The 22,971-nt window shown below is 38.6% G+C and overlaps 1 protein-coding gene and 1 pseudogene across 1 annotated transcript; one reads left to right on the top strand and one right to left on the bottom strand.

Moving 5' to 3' along the window:
- Positions 1-239: 239 nt before the first annotated feature.
- Positions 240-17,785, bottom strand: HINT3 (histidine triad nucleotide binding protein 3). Its single transcript, XM_003781647.3, has 5 exons — positions 17,395-17,785; positions 12,082-12,199; positions 8,436-8,505; positions 5,345-5,471; positions 240-2,194 (listed from the first exon to the last, which is right to left on the bottom strand). Exons 1-5 carry the CDS (start codon positions 17,587-17,589, stop codon positions 2,162-2,164), a joined length of 543 nt encoding a protein of 180 aa, XP_003781695.1. The 5' UTR covers positions 17,590-17,785; the 3' UTR covers positions 240-2,161.
- A 1,652-nt stretch (positions 17,786-19,437) lies between these two features.
- On the top strand, positions 19,438-21,753 carry LOC100952450 (annotated as a pseudogene).
- Positions 21,754-22,971: the final 1,218 nt, after the last annotated feature.

Below are 22,971 nucleotides of genomic sequence, written 5' to 3'. Positions count from 1 at the left end.
AAACATCTGAAATAAGCCTACTTCAGTTAGGTGATTTCCTGTGGGCCACATATGCAGGCCAGAATGAAGGCTTCAGAAAAATTAAAACATGTCTAATGACAAAGTAAGATAAATGTGTTCCAAAGGCAAGGCGAAAAGTAGAGGAAAAGACAGCAAGATGGCAGGGGCTGTACAATACTTTTTCATAGCCATGTAAATGTTTGGTTATTAAATGCTCGAAATGCCAAGTGTGGGTGGATTCTTCTGAAAACTCAAAAAGGTTTCATACTTACAGTGATATTGCTCGTGGATACCACCATGAAGACAGAACGCCCAAAAGATCCAGCTGACACTTATGTTGTATTTTTTATTTAGGATTCCAAAGTTGCCCATAGTTACAGTCTCCAATCATACTTTGATTTGTAATGGTAACACTTTGAGGGATTTAAGAATTCCTTAAATACTTTACATGTTATTTTTAAAATGTTGTCACTTCTGTTACTGTAAGTTCACATAGTAAAACATTCAATGGTTGCATCTGTTAAAAAGTCCTTCTCTAAGGTTAATCATATTTCTGATTCATAGAAACTTGTAGCTGTTAATCTATGTAAGTGCTCAGTGAGCTATGTCACAAAGTACTGGAGAATCTTCAAATCTAATTTTGAAAACCCATAACTTATTTATTTATTTATTTATTTATTTATTTTGAGACAGAGTGGCCCCCCATAGAGTGCTGTGGCATCACAGCTTGAAAGCCCATGACTCGTATTTCCAAATCACTCTCTTCACCTTCAGTGAATGAGATGAAATCTGGACATTTACGTCAATTGTACTGTAAATAATAGGCTAAGTAGAACTCAAGGAAAGTACAATGAGTTTCTTAGCCTAACCTGTCACTGTCTACTCACCTAACATTCCATCTCTCAGTCCCACTGCCAGCGGCTCTCAGAAGTGCTTCCCTTCCACATTCTCTTCTGTAGCATTATGGCACCTAACACACTAAATTCTATCTGACTCCTGTATTAGCAATTGTAGGCAGATTTTCCATTTTCATTTCTTTCATTTCCATCCTTCATTTCCTGATCCGTCAGTATCTGGTACACATTAAGTGCTCAATAAATGTTTGCTAAATGAATAAATTAATGAACAAATGAAACAATATTGATCCCAGATGTTGAAATATCAGTGTTAACATTGCGTCATTAAAATAATTTTCTCATCTAAAGCTGCATCTATCTTCACTTTCAAATAAGGCTTTTTTTTCATGATTGTGAAAAAAAAGCTAACTTTAACCACTTGTAATTCTAATTTCCTGTGGTTAAAAAAAAATGCTATAAAGCAGTTTCTGTGAACCACTTGGTTTTTCTTTTATGTTATTACAGGCAAAATTCCATTAGTGACTTCTGATAGCATATTTGATAGTTATTATAAACTCACTGTTAGACATTATGTTATATATATTATACAGCATTCAGGACCAATTTATTAAAAAAAATATGAGGTTTCAAGAAGTAAAAACCAGTACCTAAAACTTGATAAAAAGTGACACACATATAATTCTTTTCATCTGTAAGATCAGATCACTGAGTAGTATGGTATTCCTTTGAAAATTTTTATGAAAACTGTAGTACTGTCAGGATGGCAACTGTGGCTCAAAGGAGTAAGGCGCCGGCCCCATATGCTGAAGGTAGTGGGTTCAAACCCAGCCCCAGCCAAAAACAAAAAACAAACAAACAAAACTGTAGAACTGTCAAGAAATAGCTAAGTTCTTTCTCTCTTTCACTGTAATAAAGGTACCAATAAAGTACTTCCTGTAGATGTTTATTCTTCCCAAGTAAATGCTATTGTAATTGACTACTGAAAAATTAAAATATTTTGACCTTTTAAAAAATGCAAAACCTTTCTTGATAAGCAGGATTTGTTTTAAATGGGATTTTTCTGTAGCATCACACATACAAAATCTTTAGACAGATAACCATTAAACCCTATAAGTCAGTGACAAGTATTCATGTAACTATGTCACAGATTATCAGGAAAAATATAATCAGAAAAAATTTAAAACTACTCAATAATAGCTTCTCATGCAACCAAACAAACCTTAAACTGCAATTAGACATCAAAAGGATCAAAATATTAGTTAATATTGAGCCAAGATTAGGAAAGTCTTCCACTGTTGACATTTTCATCTTCTTAGTTTTTCAATCAAATGTTCAGCCTGTAATTTAAAAAGTACACACTTTTTAAATTCTAGATATCATAGTCTTTATCAAATAATTCTGCTGCCATCCCCATTATAATAAGCCATCTCAGAAAAGCTAGGTGCCACATACTTTGTTCTTAAAAATACCTTACAAAAATCTGTATAACAGTTTTATACATTACAGTAAAGGTGGTCTATATTGTATATGTATAGGCTGATTGTTATCTGCATTGAAAATCCATTAAAAAGTTTCAATAAGATAATCTTTACCAAAGATTCAAAAAGTAAAGTAGATATGGAAGAATCTTCAATGCTTATTACTAAAAGAAAGAAGCCAATCTGAAAAGGCTACATACTGTATGATTCCAAATATATGGCTTTCTGGAAAAAGCAAAACTATGGAGACATAAAAGATCAGTGGTTGGGAGAAGTTAGAGGAGGAAGAAGGATGCACAGGCATAGCACAGAAGATGTTTAGGTCAGTGAAACCATTCTGTACAATACTGGTGGATACACATAGTTATACATTTGTGGAAACCCAAGAATGTACAAGAGGGGACCCTAAGGAAAACTCTGGTGATAACAATGTATCAGTGTAGGTTCACTGGTTATAACAAGTGTACCATTGTGGTGCAGGATATAGTGCAGAGGGGGAACACAGGAACTCTGTACTTTCCACTCAACTTTGCTATGACCCTAAATGTGCTCTAAAAAATTAAAGTTCATTTAAAGAAAAAAGTAAACTAAAGTCTTCGAGTTTGATCATTCAGAGTTTTTTTCTCAATTATCCTACATAATCTAGAACATTATATGAGAGTTAGAATAAACTTCAATATCTATCTTTATTTTTTTCAAAGTCTCATATACTGACAAAGTCCTAGATTTAAAAAGAGTTCAGATTCCCAGGTTGACCCATTAATGGATGTCATCATTTTGTACATTGATGTTTTATTACTAAAAAGTCTTTCATGTAAGAAATACAGTTAAAAACACTACAAAAATGTATGTGCATTAATTTTATCATAGAGGTATAGATCTTATAGAAAATTAGAAATACAAATAGGAAAAAAGTCCCTTGTCTATTATACAGACTTTTTTAAGGAAACCAAAGCAACTATTCTACAGAATGTCCCACTTTTTAAATTTCAAATACATATACACATGTAAATGTATATATATCTTAAATGTATATTATTTAAATAAAATCATCTGGACAAGTTGCGAGAGTAGGATAGTATTTTGAAATATGAAGTTGCGGCTCGGCGCCTGTGGCTCAAGTGGCTAAGGCGCCAGCCACATACACCTAAGGTGGCGGGTTCGAATCCAGCCCGGGCCCACCAAACAACAATGATGGCTGCAACCAAAAAAAAATATATAAATATAGCCAGGCTTTGTGGCGGGCGCCTGTGGTCCCAGCTACTTGGGAGGCGGAGGCAGGAGACTCACTTGAGCCCAGGAGTTGGAGATTGCTGTGAGTGATGCCACAGCACTCTACCCAGGGGGACAGTTTGAGGCTCCGTCTCAAAAAAAAAAAAAGAAATATGAAGTTGCTAGAAATCACATACTTTTTCAATTCTTATGTACTATGACTAGAAATATTATTAGCCAATGATAAATAATACCCAATGATTATTCAGCTAGAGTAACTATAGGTCACCTTACCATCATGGACACATAAATAGCCTAATAAATTACTGATCAAGTGGCCTTAGAGGGACTGGAGTCACTTGATCACTGAGGCTTAGCTTTCAGACTACAAGCTTATAAACAGCTGAATTCCAATCCACTTTTGCCTCAGCAAAGCAGGATTCTGCCATTTTTTAGGCTCAAAGCTTTATCTTCAGATTTGGCAATTGATGCCACTACTACAGCCCTTTTTCTAAAGTGTTTAAACTATTAAAAAATATAAACACTTAAGTTCTATAATGATGCTGATTATGATGATGTGTAAGTACAAGAAATCATCCCCCAAAAGTGCTACATATCTCAGGGCTGAATATCACTATGATCACTTTCAAAATACTCCCTTGGGAAGCTATGCACAGATGCCAGTACCTAGTCCACCCTTCAAAGCAATTTTGGAACTCTTTTTCTAGAACAACCCTCAAAGCTGTCATGATAGGCAGTGTGACAACTAAGTTTACAAACTTGCCACCATGCAGGTATGTGGCAGCACTATACAAACAATTCAGTAAGGTTTCATCACCTTGATATATCAGTGTCTCACGGCTGTGTTAATGTCAGTATGTGGCAGTGTCTCTCTGAGTGGGGTTCATTACAATGTTACATGTTTTTGTGGGCCATGTGACAACAGCCATGATGGCTATTCCAGAAAAAGAATTCCAAAGGTGTACAGCTTCCCAAGGGGAGTACTTCAAAGGTGATGATAGTGATACTCAGCAATGAGGTACACAGCACTTTTTCTAGGATGAGTCCATGAACTTAACCATCAGACCTTATAGAGGCATCAGATAACATTTATTGAATACTTACTATCTGCAAGATACTGTCTTAAATGCTTTGCACATAAAGTATCTCATTGACTCACATAAGGAATTTAACTTTCACATGGATCCTTCAAGTAAGTAATGGAGCCACAATTTGAATCCAGCTCCGAATCCAAAGTTTCAACTCTGAATACCCTGGTTCTTCTATATCGTATCCCCAGCTTACGAATTAGGATGCTTTAGTCATAGCTTTTCTTCCTACTGATCTGATGACCTGGAAAATGCCACAAATCAAAACTATTATTTTAGGGCCAGGCACGGTAGCACTATGGGAGGCCAAGGTAGATGGACTGCCTGAGCTCACAGGTTTGAGCAGGCCTTAGCCAGAGCGCGACCTCTACCTCTTAAAATAGCCAAGTGTTGTGGTGGGAGTCTGTAGACCCAGCTACTCAGGAGGCTGAGGCACGAGAATCACTTGAGCCTAAGAGTTTGAGGTTGCTGGGAGCTATGACACCACAGTCCTCTACAGAGGGCAACAAGGTGAGACTCTGTCTCAAAAAAAAAAAAAAAAAAACTATTACTTTGGATATGTACAAGCCATATGTTAATACAAGTGATCAAATCTGTAAGAGCTGCTGCCAAGGAAAGAAAAACTGCAACAAAAAGAGCAAATATTTTAAGTATTTTTGTAAGCTATGGACATAGAAATAACACTTACTGTGATAAACCAATAGGAATTGACTCTATAAACCAAACTGGAGAAGAAGCCAAGCTGACTGACTGGTGCCAGAACATGAAGATGCAGGTGGGAAATGGAACAGAATGGTGGAATATGGAAACCCATCCTAAAACAGAAAGGTAAGAGATGACTGAAATCACTTCCATAATAGTTTCCACATTTTTTCAGATGAAAATATAGAAATATTACAGATATCCAAAACAGGTACCTTAAGCAGATAGATTATTACTGACAAATCTCTTTTATAGTTTTTCTTTATGGACTGCAGAGTATTTACTCACTTTCTCTTCTTTTCATATTAAAAGTTCACAGGAACATAAATTTGTAACCAAGGAAGGCCTTAGTAACATAGTATGCCTCAGTATAATCCTTATGAATTCTAAATTGGCATAATGTCTTATCACTTCAGTCCTTATCCTATTATGCTTTAATTCTCCTAAAATACGCTTCTGTACTGAACTTAAAAATCACTGGACATTCAAATAGTAGTGTTCCTTTATTGTATGACACAGCCAATAGATGGCGTGCTTTTCCCTTTAAGAAAGCACTTAGGCATTTTCTTACCAATCAACAGCATTTCAGTAGTAAGATTACATCATCATAAAAAACTTTATCATCTTTTAAGTTTCTTAATACTTAAAATAAGTTAAATGATAATTATTCAAAATTATCTGCCTTATAAAATTTTCTAAGAGAATTCCTTTTAATGGTAAAAAAGTATTTTTAAAGTATGATTTAACCTCTTGAAACTTAAGTTTACAGGGCAGCACCTGTGGCTCAAAAGGGTACGGCGCCAGCCCCATATGCCAGAGGTGGTCAGTTCAAACCCAGCTCTGCCCCCCCCCCAAAAAAAATTAGTTTACAAACAGTTTTGCAAGTCCACCTATGCTGAATGGTGCAAGACACACCTGCAACAATAATAAAGCCTAGAAATATTTGCATGTTTAAAGTAAAAGTGAGTCAGAGTGTGGAAAGGAGACACAGGAGAAGTGTTATACGGCAGTATGATCCTCTGGGACTAACAGTGTGGAGTCATATATGCAGTACATACGCCAAAGCTTCTACCAGTAGGTAGAATAGAAGACTAAATTTTTTCCTTCTGTGAAACAGAGCCATATAATGTAGAATCAAGTAATCTAGAAACTAGAAGCAACTCAATGCTTCACCCACCCCTTTCATTTTAGAGATGTGAAAGCCAAGATCCAAAGAGGTTAAGATACTTCCCAGGGTCACAAAGTCAGTCAGTGGTAGAACTGGGATTGAGACTTGGCTCTGGACTCCTTTCCCAATGTTCATTTTTCTAATGAGCACTCCTATGACTAGGAATAAAATGTGCTGCTTCTGACCAAAGGGCATCAAAGGTAATCAGTTCCTTGTAATTATCTACTTGGATGGTAAGTAACGGTTTTCACAGAATTTTCACATATGCAATCTCATTCGAGCCTATAAGGTGGCAGAGCAGGTACTATCTTGGAGAGGTTAAATGACTTGTCTAAACACAACAAACAGCATGGAGAGCATGAGAATTCAGTTCTACTGTGAATTCCAGTTCAAAAGTGTTAGAAGTAATCTCCACTATATCTTCCCTGGTACTGCATGGGTCACACAAGCAAAGTTAGAAATCTTTTTAAAAGAAAAACTGCACATAGATTAATTAAAACGGTTGACAAATTGAACATCATGTGCTTTTGCTCCAAAACTGGTGTGTACCACCAAAGCAAAGTTGATGAATTAAAGTTGAATTTCATTTTTAAATTGCATAAAAGTTTTTCTAAGAAAATTCAACTTACCATTTTATGAGAATGCACATATTGAACAAAGAAAAAATAGACTTATTAGGGTTGCCAAAGATATATATACACATTTTAAGCTCTGTTATCTATGTATTACTTTCTGAAGTTGAACTGAATTACAGAAACAACATGTAGTATGAGGTTCACTTAAAAGATGGTATTAATTAGGGGTGGCGCATGTGGCTCAAAGGATTAGGGCACCAGCCCCACATGCCGGAGGTGATGGATTCAAACCCAGCCCCAGCCAAAAACTGAAAAAAAAAAAAAATGACATTAATCACATGAATGCTAGCATCACCATGCAACAGGCAGGACAAAGAAAATGGCAGAAGCACAGTTGTCCTTTGTTGGAGAAGGGCAAGACACTTAGAAGTGGTATTTGAAATTCAAGAACATTATGGAGAGGCAGGGTGCAGTGGCTCACACCTGTAATTCTAGTACTCTGGGAGACTGAAGCTGGTTGGATTGCTTGAGCTCAGAAGTTGGAGATCAGCCTGAACAAGAGTGAGCCCCTATCTCTACTAAAAATAGAAAAATTAAACAGACATTGTGGTGGGTGCAAGTAGTTTCAGCTAGTCAGAAGGCTGAGGCAAAGAGGATCAATTGCGCCTAAGAGTTTGAGGTTGCTGTAAGCTATACACCATGGCACTCAGGGTGACAGAGTGAGACTCTGTTTCAAAACAAACAAAAAAACACTGTGGAAGTACAATGACAATGGAGGTGTGAGTGTGAGGTGCCTTAAAGGATGTGAGATACTATAGAAAACCAGCTACACTGGTTGTACTTGGGGAAGAAATTAAAACCACATGTGTAGCCATACAAGTGGACACTTTGGTCAGTGTTTTTCAAGCAGCAATTCACCATAATCAGAAGGGTCTGGACGCTGGTGCCACTTTGAGCACCTCCTAAACGCAGAAGTCAAAAGTGACTTGTATTCATCTTTTGTTATGGGTACACATTCAGTATTAGAATTTTAAAACAGTTTTTTCCTTTCTTAAAATGTATATACTTATTTTTGGCACCCTCTGTCTTTTGCCTAGCGACTGTACATGTATGTACTTGTTTATCTAAACTATAAATGAGAATTAGTGGAAGCTGTTGAGACAAGAGAGGAAGATGTTATATTTATACTACCAATGAACTATATTCTTATTTTCAGGGAAACTACATTTAAACCACAAACTCTGACACTGCTGCTTCCACTTTCCATAAAGAATGAACAGTTTAAAAATGTCTATAATGTATAATATTTTGTTTCTACCTTGAAGTATTCGTACCTCACATTTGTTAAGTCAGTGAAATTATTCCGTTCAAGAATGGTCTTTCCAACAGTTACCATGTCCTCAACTGCAAAACAAGAAAGAAATTACGTTATCCATTTGGAGACGTTATGTTCACAAAACTGCTACTAATCTTAACATTTAGGGTCCTAGTCAAAAGTCGGATCAAGGCGGTAAATGTTTAAAAGACACATTCAATATCTCAGGTTACTGAGAAGTTTGCTTATCAGCAGCTGAAATGAAGTTTCACACTGAGCCCCAGGGCATCAGTATCACAAAATATCATACGTAGGCGGACTTTAGACAGCTGTTAAGAAGTATGATCCAGTGGCAATTTAGGACATCCAGTCATACTGAGGACTAACTCTAATCATAAAGAAACTAGGAAATTAAACAGATATTGTCTGAATTAATAAGAAAGACAGGAAAACTCTGAATTTCTCTTTGAGCCCAAATTAAGGATATGATTTCCCTTCATGTAAGCCTAGTCTTGACTAGCCAAACATTTATATAACGGCTTTGGCTTCCAAACCAAAGCCTTTCTGCCTTTTGTCTCTTGGTGTTTCAGATGGGAATAAACCTCCCCACTAGAAAAATGCTGGTAACCTGGGATCTTCAAAGTATAATGCCAAACCTTTATCCTTCTTTGTTTCTGAATGGTGCAGTCATGCATTTGAAAAAGGAAGAACTAAAAGAATCTACAGAAAACGGTCCTATATAGAGGCTTATAAAATTGTCATTAATGTTTAAGTGAGAATTCAGCTGGGAGACTGCCAGACTTCTGTGACTAGGCGAGTACCATATGGTTCAAAAAAGCTCCCAAATGACTTCAAGCCAGACTGTATCTTTTTTCTTTAAAATATACTTATGTTGTCTTATGGATAAATATAAAAGTGTCAATTCATTAAGAAGACATAACAATCATACAATGACAATTATATATTCACTTAAAATCATATTAAAATATGTGGAGCAAAGCCTATAGTATCCTCTTTATTTCATTGATATCTACTCTTTATTATTTTCTCCTTTACACTTATTTTGGTTGACTTGCTTCTCTTTCTAGTATCTTACATGGAAACTTAGATCATTGATTTTAAACCTCTTTTTCTAATATAAGTATTTAAAGCTATAAATTTTCCTTTTTTCTTTATTAAATCATAACTGTGTACATTAATGAATTTATGGGGTACAATATGCTGATTTGATATACAATTTGGAATGCTTACATCTAACTGATTAATATAACCATCTCCTTGCTTACTTATTTGGAAGCCAAGAGGAGGGAGGGTATTTGGGGAGACCTCATCTAATGTGCATAATGCCATGATACATTTCAAAACTATTAAGGATAGAGTATAAATGTCTCACCACAACAAAGCTATAAATTTTCATCTATGCACTGCGTTAGCTGTATCCTACAAATTCTGACATATGGTATTTTTATTACCAGTCAACCCAAACTATTTTCTTCTTTATCCTATTTATTTAAATGTTGTTTATATAGCGCTATTTGAGATATGTTTTATTTTTCTAATTTAATTCCATTGTCTTCACAAAACATACTTTTTAAGAGTTCAATAATTTGAAATGTTTTGAGCCTTACTTTATTGCTCAGAATATGGCCAACCTTGGTAAACATGATTTTTTAAAAATGTACATTCTGGGCTCGGCGCCTGTGGCTCAAGCCGCTAAGGCGCCAGCCACATACACCTAAGGTGGCGGGTTCGAATCCCCAGCCCGGGCCCGCCAAACAACAATAATGGCTGCAACCAAAAAATGGCCAGGCGTTGTGGCGGGCGCCTGTAGTCCCAGCTACTTGGGAGGCTGAGGCAGGAGACTCGCTTGAGCCCAGGAGTTGGAGGTTGCTGTGAGCATGATGCCATGGCACTCTACCCAGGGGGATAGCTTGAGGCTCCGTCTCAAAAAAAAAAAAAAAAATGTACATTCTGTAGTTATCCAGAGTTCTACAAATGTCAGTTAGACTAATGGTACATGGTAGTGTTATTGAGTTCTTCTATATGCTTATTATTTCCCCCATTTATAGATTACATAAAAATCATTAATTTGTAACTTTTATCATGAAAATATTCAAATACATACAAAAGCAGAGAGAAAAATATGAAATCCAAAATACATTGCCAGCTGCTCCAAAACTAGTGACATTTGATTTGCAACATTTATAAAAACTAGTTAAAGAGCAGTCTCTATTCTCTACAAACCTAACTCTAATTTGAAGATAAACTGAGAAAGTCCTAAAAAGCTAAAGTACGGTCTCTAAGAAATAATTTTAAGAATGAAAATAGGAATAGAAATTTTATTTCTTTAAAATAAGAAAGAAGTGTTTCAATCAGTCAGGTAAATCGAAGTCAAACTGATCTCTATAAGCTCAAAAGCTACCCTCTAGTTCAGTGGTTCTCAACCTTCCTAATGCCACAATGTATTTTCATTGTTACAAAGGGGTTGGGACCTATAGGTTGAGAACCACTGCTCTAGTTATAAATCATGTATGCTCTAAAATGCACTAACAAAACTTCAGAGGACTAACAAGTTTTGTAGTTGTCAGCATTAACAGTTTAAAAACTGTTAATTTAGTAGCCTAGAAATTACACATCAAGGTTTTCCAAGAAAAAGGTTGCTCATCTTTTAAAACTCTGGCCCAATTTATCTATCTTGTAGCCTTACTTTGAAGTATTTATCAAATTAATCTCAGCCCTTGGTTACAAAGCCTGCCAAAGCAGATTTGAAGTGAACTTAGAAATGTCGTAAAATAGCTCAGTGCCCTTAGCACAGTGGTTATGGCATCAGCCACATACACTGAGGCTGGCGGGTTCCAACCTAGCCCGGGCCAGCTAAACAACAATGACAACTGCAACAAAAGATAGTTGTGGCAGGCGCCTATAATCCCAGCTCTGCTTGGGAGGCAGAGGCAAGAGAATCACTTAAGCCCAAGAGTTTGAGGTTGCTGTGAGCTATGATGTCACAGCGCTCTACTGAGGGTGACATAGTGAGACTCTGTCTCAAAAAAAAAGAAAGAAAAAGAAATGTCGTAAAATGACAAGTGACAAGTCACAGAAAGCATGTGTAGAAAAATGCAGAATAATTCTACAATAGAAAAGATTCACAGTCTCCTTTTCAGAAACTAAAATTTCATCACTAAAATTTAAATTTTGGTGCTAATTCATCTTCATATAGAAGACTACAAGTACCAAAGCAATACAAGACCATATATCATATCATATCTTGTTTATTTACAATTTTTAATAGCACCTTTCATTTCAGAGTCAAGAAAAGCCATCATTTAAAAAATCATAAAAGATATTATCTTCTGGAGATTACAAAGATTAAATAGCATGATGCCTAGGATCTGCTTTAAATCCACTATGGGAGAAGGCTAATATGTTAAAAAAAAATTGTCCATGAGTTAATAAATGTGGAAGTTGAGTGACAAATACATGGAAATTACACCATTTTCTTTATTTCTGCATAAATTCAAAATATTTTAATATGAATTTTTTTTAAAAACCCAGAATGCTCCCTTTTCATAATATCTAGAGAGACTTTTTCTTCTGAATCTTCACTGCCATTCCTGATACCAATTCAACGTGATATATAACAATGAAGAATACTGCCATCGTCTTACCCAGTTCTATTTGATCTTTCTTTAGCTCTTTGCAGTTTCCCATATGCTTTTTTGGCACTACAAGATAATGATTAGGTACTGCAGGTTTGATATCTTTGAAACAAACTAGGTCTTCATTCTAAAGAAAAAACATATTGTTAGTGAATTTTTTAAATGAATGTCCTAGTCCTGTTCTGGCATGACTTAAACATTATAAATCTGTCTGACAGGGAAATAGTACTTGGATTACAATGAAGCCCTACTGGGCAATTTGATAATTATGCATTAAGTTCATAATGCTTTCTTCATGAGATGTTTATTCAAGAGAGTAAAAGATCATATGAAGTCAATTGCAGGGAAATGATTATGAGTGAAGTTCATTAAAACTTCATTACCAATAATCCCAGAAATTTTTATTTCATTTTACATTTCTCCACCAATGCGGTGGCTCACACCTGTAATCCTAACACTCAGGATCGCCTAAGCTCAGGAGGTGGAGACCAGCCTGAGCAAGAGAAACACCTCAACTCTACCAAAAACAGAAAAAGTAGCCTGGGTGGTGGTAGGCATGTGTAGTCCCAGCTACTCGGGAAGCTGAGGCAAGAGGATCTCTTGGCTCGGCGCCTATAGCTCAACCGGCTAAGGCGCCAGCCACGTACACCTAGGGTGGCGGGTTCTAATCCCCAGCCCGGACCCGCCAAACAACAATGACGGCTGCAACCAAAAAATAGCCGGGCGTTGTGGCGGGCGCCTGTGGTCCCAGCTACTTGGGAGGCGGAGGCAGGAGACTCACTTGAGCCCAGGAGTTGGAGGTTGCTGTGAGCTGAGATGCCATGGCACTCTACCCAGGGGGACAGCTTGAGGCTCTGTCTCAAAAAAAAAAAAAAAAAAAAAGAGGATCTCTTGAGCCTAAGAGTTTGAGGTTGCTGTGAGTTCTGATACCACAGCGCTCTACACAGGGCGACAGAGTAAGACCCTTTCTTAATCAATCAATCAATAATATCATTTCTCCATTCCTACCCTAAACTAAGGTGTTTTTACTCTTAATATGTACTTTTGAAGGTTTGAGTATAGAATCACAGCAAATTAGAATATTTAACTTTTTCCAAAGTGGCATTTTCCTCATTTATAACAAGAATGTCTGCAAGCATCACATATCCAGGGATTATATTTTAAAACATTTTTTTTTGAGACAGAGTCTCATTTGGGTTTCAAACTCTTCTAAGAGAAAATGTGTGTTCCGCTAAATAACTTTATCAAATACATAAAAATACACAGTCAAAAATTTTTTTTATGAGACAGTCTTACTTTGTCGCCCTCAGTGGAGTGCCATGGTGTCACAGTTCACAGCAATCTCCACCTCCTGGGCTTAGGCAATTCTCTTGCCTCAGCCTCCCAAGTAGCTGGGACTACATGCTCCCACCACAACGCCCTGCTCCCATACTTTAATACCATATATACACTGTGTATCTGTTTATGTCCTGTATAGTATATCTGTGCTCTATATATTAAAAGAGTAAAAGTTCTTCTGCCCTTCCTACTTCTACTCTACCCTAGGCAAGATCAAATTTTTACTCTTTTTGATAATACAGGACATAAACAGATACTGAAAGATCGTGGAAAGTCCATCTCTGTTCCTGGAAAAATATCTGGAAATCTCAATGACATACCATTTTTTAAAGTTTCTATGGATAAGGATAAACAGGATAAAGATGACTTCACTATCACCCATAACTCTAACCACTGACTTAAATACAATAAATAACTATAACGAATAGGGTAGATTGGCACTCAACCTCCATTCTAAATTTTTCTGTGCTTTCTGTACTACAGAAACCAAAAGGGCTAAAACAAACAGATGGAATTTAGATCTTGCCAACCAGATGCCAATTAGAAAGCCATGTTTTTGCTGCTTCAGCTATTTCCACCTGGTACACACAGTCAGCTCTGAGACTACAGAGATAAATTTCTTTCTTCTTTCTCCCCTCATCCCCCACTATTTCAACATCTTTTGAAGATACCGGGTGTCAAGAATGGTGAGACATGTATTTTTTGTCAGAATGGGCTGCCAATGTGGACCCAGGACGTATCGTGTGACTCCTTAGCGGCATCTCTCAATCAGGGGTAGAAACATGAAGGTATTCTTTTGGTTGTGGGGGCTACTGTCATTCAGTGCCCAGAGTTCAGGGATGCTAACCACTCCTGCAGCAGAAGAAACAGCCAAATGCCAAAATGTTCCCCCTGGAAACATCACTTAAGAAGTAGCAATCACACTGCTTTCTCATCTCTGAATCACAGAGGCATTTTCCTGAAGTTCAAAGTTCTGATTCCCACTTTCCTAAGTGCAGCAGAGGAAGCAACTGCCCCAGGAGCCAGTTCTGCAGTGTGGATATGGGCATCATTCTTGAAGGCTCTTTCTAGAACCTGTTCCCTAGCTCTTCCAAAAATAATTTCCTACATTAAATCAATTTCAGCTTAAAAGAGCTAAGATGGTTGTTCTTTCTAGTGACTGAAATTCAATAATATCTAAAGCAAATTAACAAATATACTTGAAAGAATATTTAAGTACCGTGCCATTTAAGGTGTTAGAACAATTTTGATTAAAGAATGGGCAGAGTGTTCAAGTTAAATTTGCACTAAGACATTTCCCCAGTAGGGTCTCAAGCAAAATGAAATCTAGTCCTGTGTTTCTCAACTATTTTTTCATTATTGTCTATCAAATCAACCTTTTAGGACGTTTTCCCCCAATCTCACCCCCTTGAGATTTTAATAGCACAGGTCTACTTCATTTATGTACTTACATATAACTATGCCTTGTACATAAAAAGAATAAGATATTGCCTTCCAACCAAAAACCAACTTTCATCCCCTCGGGAGTGACATCACCTCCCATTGAGAATGCACAGTCTAGCCTTTACTTGGTTTTAAATCTTCTGTATGCAACTAAAAAACACAACATAGAGGTTTACAGAGTAAGGAGTCTTCTCTAGCTTTTGTCACAAGTATTTCCCAGACTAATCCCACACGACAAGGGTAACACCAATGATTCCTAATAGAATTTTTCTCCTCTGTACTTGAATTACAAATATACCTCATTTTATGTAAACCCAATAGCTTCTGAATGTTTACAATGAATGAATATATATGAATATATGTTCATATGTATTCAATGTTTAAAACAAAACACAGAATTTAGATGCTACATGATTATTCTCTTTTTAAAAAATATTAATCCCAGCCAAGTGCAGTCATTCATACCTGTGATCTCAGCACTTTGGGAGGCCCAGGCAGGAGGATCAGCTCAGGAGTTTGAGACTAGCCTGAGCACAGCCAAGACCCTGTCTCTACAAAAAATTAGAAAAACTAGCTAGGCATTGTGGTAGGCACCTGTACTCCCAGCTACTTAGGATGATACAGGAAGATCGCTTGAACCCAGGAATTTGAGGTTGCTGTGAGCTAGGCTGACCCCATGGCACTCTAGCCTGGGACAAAAGAGTGAGAAACTGTCTCAAAATAAAAAATAAAATAAATAAAATATTAATCTTTAACCTTTAATTAGTGAGCTCTTGTATATCAAATCATCTTAGATTCAAACTGAAAAAAATACTCAAATTTTGGAAGCACTACTGCATATTATGATAGATGTATTTGTTTTCATCACATTTCCTGGCTCCTAACTTCCATAGCCCTTGTTACAGTCTTTTGTTATAATATTGGGGCACTTTAGACCTCAGAACAAAGAATCTCTCTCTGGGGTGGTACCTGTGGCTCAAGGAGTAGAGTGCCAGCCCCATATACCGAAGGTGGTGGGTTCAAACCTGGCCCCGGCCAAAAACTGCAACAACAACAACAATAATCTCTCTGACCTCCTGCTCCCCTTTCACCTGCTAGTTGCTGGTCATTGGCTCTCATTTCAGAATGGGGTTCTGCCCCATATACTGGAGGAGGGAATGCTGCAGAGAGACCATGAAGAATCTGACCGGACAGCCCTTGCCCGGTTTCCCCCCTCAGTCTCACTCAGTCTACCTCCTCTGTATTCATTTCACCTTTTAGATCAGCAGTTTTCAACCACAGGAACTTTATTAAAGGGTTGGGGCATTAGGAAGGTTGGAAACCACTGTTTTAGATTATAAATCTGGACATGGACTGACTGTCTTTTATCTTGATCACTACTGAAACTCCAAAACAAAGTGTTTAGAAGGAATTCTATTTATTTTTAACGACTGATTACTACAAAAGACATAATCTTTGGAGTTTATTCTCTCAAAAGGTTATTTCTTTTCTTTTTTTTTTTTGGTGCAGTTTTGGCTTGGGGCAGGTTGAACCTGCCACCCCCAGTATATGAGGCTAGCGCCCTACTCCTTGAGCCACAGGCGCTGCCCTCAAAAGGTTATTTCGTCATGGATAAGTAGAACCAGCAGGTCAAAGTATGTGCCAGATAATTTATTTTTAAATATCTGCACAAGCCGGGCCCAGATGGCTCAAGCCTGTAATCCTTGCACTTTGGGAGGCCAATGTAGGAGGATCACTTGCGCCTAGGAGTTCCAGGCCAAGCTGTGCAAGGTGAAACACTGTTCCAAAAAATATATATATATGAAAATTAGCCAGTCCTGTTGGTACACATCTGTCGTTCCAACTACTTGGGGGACTGAAGCAGGAGGATCCATGAGTCCAAGATTTGAGGTTGCAATGAGCTGTATTGGAGCTACTACACTGTAGCCAGGGCGACAGGAGGAAAAACTTGTTTTAAAAAAATTTACCTATCTATCCAAACATATCCATACATATGCCAAGTCTTAGCACTCTGGAAGTTTCCACACATTCCAACATTGGAAATCAGACGTAAAAGTCATAGTTCGATTTCAGACCCACTCTCTTCAAGCCTATTTTTAGCCAATCTAACAAACAGCTTTTCACAATTACCATTACCGATTTTCTACTATTTTTTTCTTCAGTGTCAGTATTGGAGTATGCAGACTTTACAATCAGTATCTAGAAGAGGGGAGGGTGAAGAATCCCTGTAATAAAAGCAGAAGCCACAGACTGCTGTTTCTGCCAAGTCCCTCGGTACCCGCACGCAGCCAGGCAGAGGTATTTAGCTCTGTCATCATCTTTTCTCCCCACCAAACAGCAAAAATACAGCTAGAGACCAACGTTCCCCGAGAAAAGTAAGTTTGTCATTAATAGTAGAATCCCTAGCTTCGTTCAGCCCCACGCAAATAGGGCAGCCATGCCTGGGCCCGCTGAGTGGCGATGGGGATCCCCCCAGTCCCCGACCACACGGGCGAGGCCTGCCACCCCTCGCAGCCACACCCGCCGTACGTCGCTGCCGACCTCACAGTACAGGAGTTCGGTGCCAGGTTCCTGGCGCCTCGCGATCCGGCAGAACACGCACTTGCTGTCGTAGTCCTCCGGGGACTCTGCGGCGTATTTGGGGGTCTCCACTGCGGGCACCGTAGGTTTTGCAGTCGCCGCTGCCTCACAATCTGGGGTCAAGTCAAAGTTGCAGTTCACCCGCTCCTGCGCCATCGCACCCGCCCCTGCGGCCTAAAGCCTGGGCTTCTCTGGAGCTCCAGGGCCGACGCAGGGCCCGCCTCCCGCTCCCGCACCTCCTCGGTTTTACCTCGAGGCGTCGCCCGTCGCCTGGCGCTGAGCTGTGCCGCAGGGGGTCTGGGCGCAAGCACAGAGCCAGGCTGGCCGCTAAGGTAACGCTACACCGCGCAGAGCCCAGGAAACAGAGGGTGGCCTTGAGACCCGCTGCCACTAGGGGGGGCGCGACGGCGCTGCCGGGAGTCACCCCGCCCCCTGCGCCTCGGTGGGAATGACGCAAGCGCGCCTCGCGGCGTGGTAACGTCACCGGGGCGCTGGACCTTCTGGATTAAAGGCGCTTTTCGCGCATTCTGAACACTTTTTCTCTAAGTCCGTGATACGTCAACTACTTGTCCCAAAATTGTACCACGCTGTCATTTAAAAAGAAAAAAAGCTTTGTAAGTTTTTGCTTAAACAACTCGGAGACTTTAAGAAAAGAAGCAAAATCTCTAGGTCCTTGTTTCCTGCATAGATCTTGTTTAGCGCTTTGTGCGCTCCATTTTCAGCCAGGATTTTAGGAGTTTAAGCTCAAAATGTTTCAAACTGAACTTATCATCTCTGTTGACTTTCTGATGTTGTTTAACAGCACCAGTTAGATCAAAATTAGCATCCTTTCTTATCCAACATTCTTCATATGTAAGTAAATCCAGAATCCAGTAGTTGATAGTCCGAAATAGTCCAGAAATTCCAATACTAGTGCCCCATTATGCCTTGCGTGGACCACTGCAATAACCTTTAAATTTATTTCCTGATTTCTTGATTTATTTATTCATTTATTTTGTCACTGAGACAAAATTTAAACAACTGTACTGTCCAAGAAAAAAATAGCCGTTCCTTAGCTTGATATTTATGGTGGACTCTGATTTGACCTCAGTGTTTTATTTTCTAATACTTGGGACTTCCTGAGCACCTAAAATGTGCCGTCTAATCATCAAAACAAGCAAGGTAGGCTTTATAATCTCCACTCTGGAGATGAAGGAACAAACTCACAAAAACTTGCCTGGTACCACAAGTATTGATAAAGACTTATTAGTAGCTGCACCCTTGCTATTTGTTGACTAAGAAAATACATAATAACAAAGCCTTGTCCTGACTTCGGTAATGTTTTTGAGTGAATTCATGTTCTGGTTATCAAAGAGGGTTATATATTTTTGGAATAGTTGTACATAGACATTTAAGAAATTTTTCATTCCTTTTATAGTTGGCCATTAGCTTAGATTAGGCTTTGCCAAATGTTAAGTATTCACTATTTCCAAGTCTGTACTACACCTTCACATTATTCTGTTCCTTACAAAATATTCTTGTTTCCATCTCTTCACATCTAAATTCCACCTTCCAAGCCACTCCTCAAATGCTAATCTTCATGAAATTTTCTTTAATTAACCAAACTGAAATAAGCGTTTCCTCTTGTGAATCCATCTAGTAGTTTTTTGTTACTTATAGAACATATCACTTTGTATCTTAGAGCTATTTATGTTTACATTTTTCTTACTTGAAAATTGTTTCTTGACAGTAAGAAAGGGTGTCTTTGAATCTCCCATAATGCCCAGGACAGGGGTTTACATGCAAACAGACATTCGACAATTCTCTAATGAACCAAAGAATGATTAGGAGGCCACAGCATGAGGGTGTTCAGGTGTTACAGTGTACAATTCACATCATATACATTTATTAATTTGCAGAAACCAGGCAGGTCTGGACATTCCAGACCTCCTGGCCAAGTTCTGTAGCAATGGAGAGCTGAATCCTATACAAATTTATGCTGGGAGTGGCCTTTATGGTTCCAACATGGCAGAGCTGACAGAGAAGGTTTGTGGCTCCCACAAGGCTTTCTAAAAGGGATTTATCAAAAATGTTTATGAAGACCCCCTCACAGTTGGATTTTTAAAAAATCGGCAACCAGAACACCACGTTTCATTCAATTAATTTAGAATACCACCACCTGATGTAAAAAAAGAAGTCAGTGATGGAGATGAGGTAGAGGTATATTTAAGAGCAAATGATCAAGAACCAAGTAAGTAGCGGTTTGCTAGATTTTGAATGATTAAAAGGAGAATTTTATGTCATTGAATATGTTGCTTGGGATGCTTCTTACAATGAAATAGTCACATTTAAAGGACTTTGGCCTATCAATCAAAATAAAACATTCACCAAAAAGTACCTTCCTTAAATGCACCATGATGTTCCTGAGGATTTGAGAGAGGCTTGAGCTAATGAAAATGAAAATGAAAATCATAAAGATTTTAAGAAAGTAGTAAGAGCATGCAGAATTTTTTTCATCCAGAAAACACATAGCTAATTATATTGTGAAGCAGTATATTTTTTAAGTGACATGAATTTGCAAAGTATTGATAGGAAGTTGATGCTTATGTCCAGAAGTGAAGAGGCCACTAAGCATCTAAAATGCACAAACAACTCTCAGCAGCTTTCCATGAGCAATTTGTTGAGAGAGAAGAATTAATGGATCTGGCAATAGGAACAAGTGGTGGTAATATATAGCAAGCAAGGGAGGTTCTTGGTGTTACCCCTACTGAGCTAGATGAAGATGCTGGGACATTTATAATTTATGAAGAGTGCTGTAAAAAGGCTAGTGGCTTCTTGGAATTTGTGGAGGCTTTTATTTGGGTTCCTAGGAATCTCGTTGGAAAAGTAATTGGGAAATAATGAGAAAGTTATCCAAGTAATTGTGGAAAAATCTGGTGTCATTCAGGTGAGAATTAAAGGAGACAATGAAAACAAACTACCTTTGTTGGCATTAAAGAAAGTATCTGAAATGTGCGAGTTCTTTTAGTAGAACAGCTAAGAATGGAACTCCTACAGATTGGTGAACCACTGCAACAGATTAGTGTGGGTTTCAGACCTTCCACCAGAGGGTTTGAAAATGAGAAAGGATGTGCACTGGTGAAAGTATTGTTGGGGTTCAAGCAGCTGTCTCCATTCTTGGTTCTTGGGGTGCTCTGCTCTTGGCCAAAGAATGACCAGATACCCCCAAAGTAAGGCAAACGTGAAACAAAGTTTGAGGAACAGAAAGATAGGTTTACAGAGCAAGAGCAATATACAGATTTATAGAGCAATATACATTCACCATAGATAACAAACAAGCCTCGTTTTTTATGACAAAAAGCCTTTGGTTATCACCAGGGATTCTATTTTATACTGTCTGGGTTGGGCGCACCTCATGGTTCAGCAGTCACCTTGGAACCACGGAGACTTACTGAGCATGCAGACCTCCCATAAGTCTCTGGAAGGGCATGGTGAGGGAGCGGTAGTGTGAACCACAGTGTAGATTCAGCTAATGGCATAATAATTAGGTGATTATTCTCGGTCACTGCAGAATGTACCTATGCTGCTTGGCCTGTGGGCTAGAGTCCTCTGCATCTTTTGCAGTTGGCACGTTAAGTTTTGATTGGTGGGAAATCACTTGGGATAGGATTAGAGTGGGGTAGCACCAAGACTAGGAGCTGGGCACCTGCTTTTTTTGTCCTCTTTCCCAAGGAGACCTGAAATCCTAACTATCTACCTAACAGTATCATGTCATCTGCACAAGGTTCTAAGTTTTATAGTGGAAGAGGCAGAGGTTGTCAAGGCCCTAATTATGATACAAACTCTAAGCTATTTAACCCCTCTGAAACAGAATCTGAACATAAAGATGAGCAGGGTGATTGGTCATTAGCAGGAGACAAGATAGCCAACATCAGCATGACAGCAGAAGACCCCTAGGAGGAAGAGGCAGAAGTGTTTCAGGGAGGTTGAGGTTGTGGTGGACCATGCGGTGGCAAATCCACCATTAGTTCTGAGCTCAAAGATCCAGACAGCAATCCATACAGCTCATAGGATAATACAGAATCAGATCAGCCTGCAGACATCGATGCCAGGCAGTCTCAGAGATGAAAGACTGATGAGAATGCTGTTCTGATGGATGGAATGGGCTAAGCAGAAGATGCGATTGAAGAGCCTGGTCTTTTAAAAAAGGCAATGAATGGTCCAACTGGTGCATCTGGCAATGAAATTTCTAAACTACAATGTACTCCAGGAGAAAAAATGATTAACATCTTAAAAGTAGAAAACACTCAAGAAGCAGCAGTCCTGAATGGTGTTTCATAAACCAAAGAAGTTCCCAATTTATAGTTATTTTACACTACATTCACAACAGCACTTGTGCAAGCTTGCCAAATACAGAATATGGATTGCCAGTCTTTATCTCACATGTTCAGTTCCTCCATTTGGAATTCAGAAAGGGAAGAGAGCCTGAAGAAATCATATATTAAATATCCTCTGACACCTACTGTGTTATAAAATATGTTGTCAGATGTGCCTTAAGAATAGTATGTGTGACGTTTTTTAAAGATGTTGGCTATAAAACACATTTACATGGGGTGCATATGGCCACACAAATACACTCAGGAGACCATTCACTCACAGACTGGCACACACATGGGCAAAAGTTACATCTGTCCTGAATGAGCTCCTGGTGACTCCCAAGATTGCTTCTTTCACTTACCTGGCACTTTCAAAGTCTTTCTTCTCATTCCCCAACTTTGAACTTGATATAATTGGCTACCAGAGAAGTGGAGGGGCAACACACAGTATTTTCAAATTGTGTTGAGGATATGGCCAGTGTGGGAGTAGGTAAAAGTACCGGCACTTGTGTGTGTACAGGCTGGGCAGTCAGTGTTCTGGATAACTCCCCTGGGGAACAGCCATTCAGGTTGTCTGACAGTATCAACTTGTGAAATGGAGTGCTGTTGTCTAGTTTCTTGGGGGTACCATATGGGCTAGCAGCAGCCGTTCTTCAGGGGAGGCTCTAGGGTCAGAAAGCTCTACATCTTACCATCTGTGAAAACTTGGGCCTATATTATACGTTGTTTATCTTTCTGTTCTGAAAGACAGAAGTTATTTATGTTCCTGTGCTGAGGCTTTCTGTTTTCTCACGTATAAATTAAGGTTAATGCAAATAATAATGATGTCTAATACGTGATTATATTGCATATAGAATGACACACCACCTTGCTTGAAAATAAATCAAGATATGGATGGAAGTCTTCATTTCTGTTATAAGTAGCAAACCCTTAAGAGCTTGCTTCGAACATTTGCTTTTCCCATCACTGACTGATCCATTCCTGTGCACCAGTCTATTTGCTTCCCAAACCCTGTCTCCTATACATTCCCACACTGGCACCTATCATGTTTTACTGCCACCACTCTGTTCAAGCTACTCTTGTCAAAGTCACCAATGACCACGTTACTAAATCTAAGGATCCCTTCTCAGTCCTCATTGTGTCAACAACAATCGGTTATTGTGTCCCCCTTGATAAACTTTTC

Source organism: Otolemur garnettii, unplaced genomic scaffold (assembly GCF_000181295.1).
Source record: "Otolemur garnettii isolate 467f Iridium unplaced genomic scaffold, OtoGar3 scaffold00002, whole genome shotgun sequence".
Lineage (NCBI taxonomy): Eukaryota > Metazoa > Chordata > Mammalia > Primates > Galagidae > Otolemur > Otolemur garnettii.
Note: the sequence above shows the minus strand (reverse complement) of the source record. Positions and strands in the feature narration are given on the sequence as shown.

What these genes read in the sequence shown, in the direction of transcription:
- HINT3 (XM_003781647.3), bottom strand. Translation starts at nt 17,589, where the DNA reads ATGGCGCAGGAGCGGGTGAACTGCAACTTTGACTTGACCCCAGATTGT. An exon ending in CCGAACTCCTGTACTGTGAG is followed by an intron (nt 12,200 to 17,394) that starts GTCGGCAGCGAC and finishes TTTTTTCTTTAG; the next exon opens with AATGAAGACCTAGTTTGTTT. An exon ending in GAAAGATCAAATAGAACTGG is followed by an intron (nt 8,506 to 12,081) that starts GTAAGACGATGG and finishes CTTGTTTTGCAG; the next exon opens with TTGAGGACATGGTAACTGTT.